Raw genomic sequence first — 9,170 nt, 5'->3', positions numbered from 1 at the left:
GGAACCCCGAGCCCAGGAGTCATGTGACCATCACTCCTCTCTCAGTATCGCTCAATAGAGAAACTGTCAGAAGGGCCACATGACAGTTTAAAGAAATTTATTAATAACTATGTAGACCATGGGGGGGTGCGGTGGCGCGGCGGGTTTGACCGGGTCCTGCTCTCCAATGGGTCTGGGGTTCGAGTCCTGCTTGGGGTGCCCTGCGACGGACTGGCATCCCTTCCGTGGTGTGTTCCCTCCCCCTCCGGCCTTACGCCCCGTGTTGCCGGGTTGAGCTCCGGTTCACCGCGACCCCGCTTGGGAGAAGCGGTTTTAGACGGCGTGTGTGTGTGTGTGTGTAGACCATAGGTGTGACTGGGGGTCTGTGGAACTCTGTGAAGGGCTACTGATTAGCCATATTTTTTTGCCCCCAAGACCTGACAAGTTGTTACGTGCCAGATGGAAACCAGTTCCAATCCTGCTCATTGTAAAGGTGCTCATTAATATGCACTGGTTAATGACACACCATCAGAATGACTTACTGTAAATAGAAGCTTGTTGGTTTGTTTATTGTTTATTTTTTCAAGAATTCTGACTTTTCTGCTGCAGGACAGACACACTGATAATTCTTCCCCCCCACCCCATAGACTGTGGAATGTAATGTAAAATATATTTTGATTTTTCACCTGGCCTGATTTATACTATAGCACCTGGCACTGCTCCCCCTGTCGGGTTTGGGATCTTCTGTCCATCCAGTCTAACCTGTAGTTTGAAATTCCCCCTCTCTCTGTGTCTCACACACACACACACACACACACACACACACACACACACACACGAGCACAAGCGCGCGCTCCCTCTCTCACCGCCCTCCCACTCTTTATTTATATGCCCGCTCCTCGCTCGCTCCGCTTCCTTCCCTCCATCCGCCGCACCGTCCGCATCTACTAGGGTCCGCGATGGCGTCCGCCGATTACCGCCCCTACCTGCACGAGCACCGCTCTGACATGGAGGGCGACCACGTGCGCACGCACGCGGGCCCGGGTCCCGGACCCACCTGCAGGGCGCTCGTGCTCGGCGCGCTCGCGATCATGGGGCTGCTGCAGGTGGCGTCCAGCGTGGCCATACTGCTGCACCTCACGGGATACCTGCACGAGGTGAGTGCAAAATCATGTTCAAGAAGTTTCTGGCGCTAAGTTTATATTGCTCCCGGCGTTCGGACACTTATTCGTTTGAATTATTCTCAAGAACGTAATAATGAAATGTGTTGCGCGAGAGCTCTGCGCGCATCTGCTCCCGCGTACTTCGAAGTGAATTATTTGATTTCTGGAACGAAGCAGCTCCGCTTGAACGCGCGCTGAGAGACTCCGTAGCGGAACCGCTCGCCGAACCGCTCGCCGAACCGCGCTCGAACCCCCCTGGGCGCGTCGTCTCGCGCTTCTGCCCAGATGCGCGACCCAGCAGCAGCGCGCGGTTTGCGCGCGCTCCCTTTCAGGCTTTCTCCCCTCACGGGTCGGGAGAGCCGCTCTACTCCGATCCCCTCGCGCGGGCTCCCCTTCACAGGGGCGCGTTTGATTTGCGGCGAGAGGGTTTCGAAAAGTTTTGAAAAGGACACGCGTGTTCGTGTGGCGTTCGGAGGGGCGGTAACTGTAAGTGACTAAGTCGGATATCGCGCTATGACCGGGATGTATAAACTTCACGGAATGTTGTCAAACTTGAAATTATCACGCATATAAAGGTGATAAGCGAGTAGTAATTATTCATAAAGCTAGTAAAAAAAAACTCAGCTACAGTACCTTCCCACTGTCGGACGAACTAAGCTGGGTAGATCCGATCGGGATGCTGACGGGGTATGGGGGTAACGGCTCGCGGCGGCGGGGGGGTCTCACGAGGCACCGGGAGGACAGGGCTTAAGCCTTAACAAAGCTCACGCGGTTTCTTAGTCAGAAACGTTATTCACAAACACATCCTTTTTTGGCATTTTATTATTACGTAGGATAAGCATAAATAAACAATGTGAATGTTGTGTAACAGTCGAGTCGAATATTTTCCCCCCAGGGACCAAAAAAAGGGCATTTCACGAGCACTCTGCGTGTGACTTTTCTCTCAGCATTTTTATGTGCCGCTTTGGGTCGCGCGCGTGCGGGCGGAGGCGCGCGGGACCGGTTCGCGCACAGCGCGCGCCTGCAGCTCCCTCAGCGCCGCGCGACGCTCCGCGTGTCCGCCAGCGTCCTGTGTGTCGGCGCCCCGCGAGGGGATGCGTGCACCTCTCATGGTAATATTTACACTGTGCGATGTACCGCACTCGAGGAGGGAGGAATGTGTTTACAGCACCAGGGAATGGAGCTCATCTCACTGCTGCTGCTGGGGGACATAAAAACGGAGTAAATGCCTGTAAAATGCCTGCAAAAAAAATGCCCCCTTTCCTTGGTGACCTGGCAAATACGTTCTCGCTACGACTCGTATCATCATGTCATATCCGAACCAGAATTAGAATATTAAGTAACCAAATTCATTTCGTTGCAAATAATAATACCGATCGGGCGCGTTTTGTTGTAATCTGTAATTATGCTATTGGCGGTCAGGTATATTGGGCCGGAAGAAAAACCCCGAAAATTAGAAGTATTATTTTTAGAAAAAATTGAAATATTACTCAGTGCAGTTACACGCAGACATTGGGAGGGCAATTTAAAGCTGGCTTCAGCATTGGAGGGTGGGGGGGCAGTCCCCCTGTCCCTCTTGATATGTCTGCAGCAAATACATATTTATTGCAGATAATAAATACCAGATACATTTTCACCATAGTTAATAATGATTGGTATTACAGTTTTAAAAAAATGCATTTATAAAGATTGTACTACCTTTTGTTCTCGCTCGTGTGGTGCTGCTGGTGGACTTTGGAGACAGCTGGGCTGGCCTGAAATGAAAGAAAATGCTAATAATAAGGTTATTTGGAGAAACGGCACAGACAGCAGCCTTCGGTTATAATGAAATCCAGCTTTCCTCATGGGAATTCTGAATGAAGTGAAGAATAATAGTATTTGGTCTAGCGGCGCTCTGGCGTAAACAAAGCAGCGTTTGTCGCACGCTTGTTAAATCCTGCGGGGCCGTCCAAGGCCCGGACGCGGGAAACGAGGGAGACGAGTCTCTCTGGCACAAGCCTGGGATTGTCTTCGGATGTGGACATGGGCAGAATTTCTTCCGAAAGAGCCAAAGCCGCTATTAAAGTCGTTACGTCAGAACCGCCGTAGTCGGTGACTTTGACTCATGGTGGAGAAATGTATTTCCATGTTCATGCAAATATCCACCAGCAGATCCCTTTTAATTAACATGCTGCAATGTTCTTCTTCCAGGTGTGTGACACACACCTTTTTCTAGCACAAGTAGAGTTTCACACAGATGCTCAAAGCATTTCGAGTCAAGTACTTTGAGCAAGGGTTCAGAAAGCTGGGAGTGAATACTGAACAGCTGGAGAATGTGTGCATCATCTGTTACATTACATTTTCTCATTTACCTGATGGGTTTCTGCAAAGCACCTTATAATGTTAAGCTACTTTACACTTATTTACCTATTTATACAGCTGGGTGATGTTAGTGGAGTAATTTAGGGTGAGTACCTTGCTCAAGGGTACTACAGCTGGAGGAGAGGCTCAAACCTTGAAGTCCAAAGGCAATTGTTCTAACCACTAGACTACCAGCCATCCCTTCCTCTATTACACAGAGGAGAAGTCGGTGTGTACAATACTGCGTCTACCTGCATATCTGCAGTTGCGCTCACTGGAGTTACAGTATACACAAATGTTGGGCAGGAGGGGACAAATTCGGCTTAAAGAGCTGGAGGATGCTGTCCAGAGCATCGTCTTTAGTCATCATCAGTTTTCTCATGAGATGCACATACACACTGGCTGAAGCAGCTTGTCCCCAGCAGGGTCACGGCAAGCCAGAGCTTATTCCGGCAACACAGGGCGTAAGGCTGGAGAGGGAAGGGACACACCCAGGATGGGGCTCCAGTCCATCACAAGGCACCCCAAGTGGGACTTGAACCCCAGACCCCCCAGAGACCAGGACCTGGCCAAGCCCACCGCACCACCGCTTATCAGATGCTTTCCATTTAAAATGCTTTCCAAAGAATTCAACAACTTAGGCTAAAAATGACCCTGTGATGCTGCATTATGCGGTTCTTGAATACGTGTGTATTTGCGTTCAGGACGGCCAGAGCGCCAGGTCCGCGAATGGTTTGCTCGGGATGTGATGTGTCGTGTGTGATGAGTTTTCGGTGTGGCGTTTGAGCTCCTCACGGCCTTTGTGTTCCTCTTTTCAGGTAGACTTCTCAGCAGACTACTCTTCCATCCAGCAGACAGCAGTGGAGGTGAGTGAAAACTGAGCGGCACCCTGTGCATCACGGTTCATTTTTCACCTCTATTGCATCACTTACAAAAATGATTAAAAAATGATTTCAGGTTCCAGTAAGCACACTTTTTTGGATAAAACTTAAGAAATGAAACATAATTCTTCTTAAATTAGTGGAATAATGTAATGTGGCTGAACAATGAAATAATGGGGGCTGCAGGTAGCATAGTGGACAGAACCATCACACACACACACACACACACACACACACTTACTTTCTGAAACCGCTTGTCCCACGTGGGGAGCTGGAGCCTAACCCAGCAATGCAGGGCACAAGGCTGGAGGGGGTGGGGACATACCCAGGACAAGACGCCAGTCCGCTGCAGGGCACCCGAGCGGGACTCGAACCCCAGGCCCACTGGAGAGCAGGACCTGGCCAAACCCACTGCGGCACTGCACCCCCCCAGCACCCTCACTTCACACTTAAAAGAAGCAGGTTTGAATCCCCACCCGTGCTGTAATACCCTTGATCAAGGTACTTACCATGATACAGTAATATTTATGCAGCTGTATAAATGGGTAAATAATTTTAAGTATTTTAGTGTATGTAAACCAACCCCTACAAATCGCTTTGGACTTTGGAGAAAAGCATCAGCTAAATGTATAACTAATAATCACATGTAAAAGCCATGCTTTTTTTTTTCCCTCTGGGGGCCAAGAAAGCACATTTTATGATAATTTTGTATCTCAGCTTTGCTGAATATTTTTCTAAACTGCTATGGTGTAATATGTGGGGAGAGCCTCACTCATTATTAGTGTAAGCAGTGTGGTCATAGTATTTATTGTCCAACTGCTCATAAAGAGTGACGGGACCTACGATTAGCCTGCTGTGCTAAACACAAAGACTCCCCTGCGTTTGTATGCTGTTGAGGAAACTATGTGCGCATAGGGTGATGCCAGCATCTCTTCATCAGTGGCTTGGACAGGGCCTTGTGCTCGCCAGGAGGTCGTCCGAGGGCATCGCTGCAATTCACCTGGATTTTCCCGTCTGAGACTCCGGGACTGGACTCTACAGTCGCTTTCTGTACGACACATCCAGTTTCTGTGTAGGGAGTGTTCAGTTTACTGTCAGTCTCATGGAATCATGACTATGAGTCAGTGTTTAGACACAAGAAATGTTAGTCTTTCAGAATATTCAAAGGTCTTGATTATTATTACATTTATTTATTTAGCTGATGCTTTTCTCCAAAGCAGCTCACAATGTCAAGGTTACAATTATTTACCCATTTATACAGCAGGGTGAATTTCCTGGAGCAATTGAGGGTAAGTACCTTGTTCAAGGGTACTACAGCCAGAGGTGGGGTTGAACCTGCAAGTTTTAGGTCCAAAGGCAGTAGCTCTAACCACTACATTACCAGCTGTTCTATTGTTATTGTTCCTTTTCTCCAAAGCTGGTTAATAAGCTACTTAACTGACGCATTCATATAGCTTATTATGTTATACTGTTTCAGTTCAGGGTTAGTGTTTTTGTTCAAATGCACTACGACAGGGAAGGGGTTTCAAACATTGCTCTTTTTATTGGAACATGACAGCTTTTACCACAATGCCCCCCGATGCCATAAACTACTTGATGTCACAAAAGAACTGTTACTCTCCTCAGTAAAAGTTATATAAAGCAGTCAGGTCTATTTGTAGGATAAAGATTTATAAATTTTATCCATACGAATACATAAATGTCGCCGGTATGTTTTTTTTTTTTTTTTTTTCCCTTGCATTGTTTTACCATTGTACCGTATTTATTTAAACAGGTACTGAGCCAAATGCTTTATACGTTTATGAGATTTTAATATCACAAGTCGAATCATTGAACATCCTGTGTATGCTGCCAGCTCATAATGCTCAGCACAGCCCCCCCCCCACCCACATGAAAGAGCAAAACCGAAAAAAGTTCACCTTCATGTTACTGTATTCAAGGGTCACACATAGTTGGCAGTTTTACTTCTGTCACTCCTGTTCTGGAAAGTGACCGAGGGAGTCGGACCACAGGCGGCTCACCGTCGTGCTGTCGTTCCTTTGTAGCCAGACTTGTTTGTCTGTTCTAATTTCAAAATCGTTTGTGGAAGAGGGCCTGTGCTAATTCAAGGCTGCCAGCCCTGCGCAGTTCTCTACAACATGCCTTCACCTGCGTTATGAATAAATATAGAACCCGCATAATGCTCCTCTTGATATGTGCTGCAGGAGCGCCAGGTTTTTTTTCTGGATATTTTTTTTACAACACCCATTCAAAGTATGTGTTTACCTGTGTTTGCGCAAAGATTGGTTTCTCTTGTTTGTGTTTTTCTTCACTCCACACAACTCCCTTTATGGTTTCATAATGGTGCAGTTTTAGCATAGTAAAGGGTAGAAGAAATTAAATCTCCAATTTCAGCAGTGGAAGCACTTCTGCATACATTTTAATGCTTGCATGTTTGAGCTGCATTATAACTGTTAGTTTACAATGGCATAAGTAAATAATGCTGCAACTTATTTGTGCCATAAACATATTATTGATGTCACATATAATGTATTTTAAATGTAAAACCTGATCTAAAACTGCATTTTGGTCTTTGTTTCGTCGAATTCAAGCTCTACCTTTTAAATAGGAACATTTGGCAAAAATCAGCAAGAAGAAAATAGTTTTTAATAATATTTTCTTTAATGATTATTAACTTTATGTACAACTGTAGTTTATGTACATACTTTATGACTCCATACATACATACTATATGGGGCAATGACCAGAAGCACGCTGTCTTTTTGCCCCCGCAGGATATTCAGTCCGGACCGATCCGTGCCGATGCCCTTAGGGACCCTCGGAAGAGGGACAGGGCGAAGTGTCAGAAGCACCAGAGGGAACCTGTACCATCAGCCCACCTGCCCATTATGGTGCCCATCAACTACGTCAAGAGTAAGTCAGCCAGCTCTTTACTACTCGGTTCTTCACTGCCTTTTCTACTGGTTATGTAGATCTTACTTCTCGTCCTTAAAACACGACACCTGCCTTCACCACAGGAGAGATAAACAAACCCATGTTCATGATGCAGGCCGGCCGCACCTTTTTAATTCTGTGTGTTGGAGGCCTCACTGGTCACACTGGCCTCATGTGGCTCTTCTAGGAGAGGGCCGTTCACCCAATTGTCCCCATGCCCAGATGACTGTAGGTGTCACTGTAAGGAACACCTGGCAAGGAACCACAGCACATCGCCTTCGAGGAACATGAGTCAATTTGTTATTCTTGGGTATAGTCACCAGATAGTGTTGCATAGCAGAGATTCAAATCCCTGTCCCTGCTGAGGCCTTTACTGCTCTCTCGTGTGGTATCATATATCTGTATATTCACTGTTGAAGGGCAGGGGGATTATGGGGAGAGTCTTCTGCTTTTACTTTGCGGTGATGCTGGTCCAACTGGAGAATAAGTGTGAAACGTAGAAGTGTGGAAAAAAGTCTTTTTCGACCTTCGTCATAACTACTGTGTCCTTGACTCGGGATAAGCTCATTAGATCCAGTGTGGGGGGAAAAAACAAAAAGCATATGTTTTATTGCTCTGTACAGTAGTAAAGTATGAAAGTAGACTGTATTAGTGAGAAGTCCCCTTTGTACCACGGTGCAGGCATCCTGTCTCCTGACACATGTTTAAATGTAGTTGTGTCTGCGGCTGCGTTTGCAGAGGGAGAGATCGAGGTCACCATGATACAGTGGAAGGAATCTCACGGGCACCTGCAGAAAATGAGGTACCATGACGGACGCCTGCTCATCGAGGAGGCGGGACTCTATTCCGTGTACGCCAAGACGTGCTTCCGCTACTACGAGGAGTCTAACACGTCATCCGAATACCTCCAGGACGGCAGCACGCAGCTCATCCAATACATCTACCACGAGAAACACACGCAGAACACCATCAAGCCCATCGTGCTCATGAAGAGCGGCAGCACCAAACGCTGGAAGAACCATTTTTACAATATGTACTGTGAGCAGCAGAGCGGCATCTTCACGCTGAAGGAGGGCGACGGCCTCTTTGTCAAAGTGTCCAACTCGTGGCTCTTGGATCCGGACCCTGAAGGGAGTTATTTTGGAGCTTTCAAGATAAGCAACTGAAAAGTGCTTTCCTTCCTACTGACCGTGGCTGAGCGTACGATCCGATCTTGTGAACATTCTCAAAATGAATAAGAACCACTGAGCACTTGTTTTGCAAAAGTACTGACTGTTATTATATATCCATGGTGTCTGTTATGATGCTGAGAATGTGCAGAGTTTTTAGAAATGTCACAAACATCCTTAAGATGTAATTCCACCTAATCCCAATAAGCCATTTGCAATTTTCCGCCCATTATCCATTAAAAGTGAGTTTCATTGAAATTGCAATGCAAATCATTTTAAAGTAGTTTTGCAGATTTGCAAATTTTCATGGCTATTCCAGTGTGACTTGACAGTTAAATGTCTGCCACTTGATTTAAAATATTGCCTTGTAATGTATGTTGGTGAGCTCTTTTGAAATTCCTATTATGTGTTTTTTTTTTTCTTAACCTTGATAAGTGTTTTTGTAATACTGCATATATGTTATTTAGCTTTTGTGAAAATTGTTACATATAGTTTTTTACAATTTAAACAATCACGCATAATTTAAAAATGCCTTTTTTGATACTGAAAACTGGGCACTGCCTCTGAATGTAGACTTTGAATTTCACTGTGTCCCCTTTTGCTACGCCAAGAAGAGTGCCTTCGCAGCCACTTCTAAAGTAATATATTGTGCTGTTAAGTTCATGTTACAAGGTTTTCGCTATACTGTATACTGATACACAGTG

The 9,170-nt window shown here is 46.2% G+C and overlaps 1 protein-coding gene across 1 annotated transcript; it reads left to right on the top strand.

Annotated features, from left to right (window-relative positions):
- Positions 1-912: 912 nt before the first annotated feature.
- On the top strand, positions 913-8,689 carry LOC108928984 (tumor necrosis factor ligand superfamily member 11-like). Its single transcript, XM_018743241.1, has 4 exons — positions 913-1,136; positions 4,301-4,348; positions 7,138-7,276; positions 8,036-8,689. Exons 1-4 carry the CDS (start codon positions 939-941, stop codon positions 8,461-8,463), a joined length of 813 nt encoding a protein of 270 aa, XP_018598757.1. The 5' UTR covers positions 913-938; the 3' UTR covers positions 8,464-8,689.
- Positions 8,690-9,170: the final 481 nt, after the last annotated feature.

Source organism: Scleropages formosus, chromosome 12, assembly GCF_900964775.1.
Source record: "Scleropages formosus chromosome 12, fSclFor1.1, whole genome shotgun sequence".
Lineage (NCBI taxonomy): Eukaryota > Metazoa > Chordata > Actinopteri > Osteoglossiformes > Osteoglossidae > Scleropages > Scleropages formosus.
This window is presented reverse-complemented; position numbering and strand designations above follow the sequence as displayed.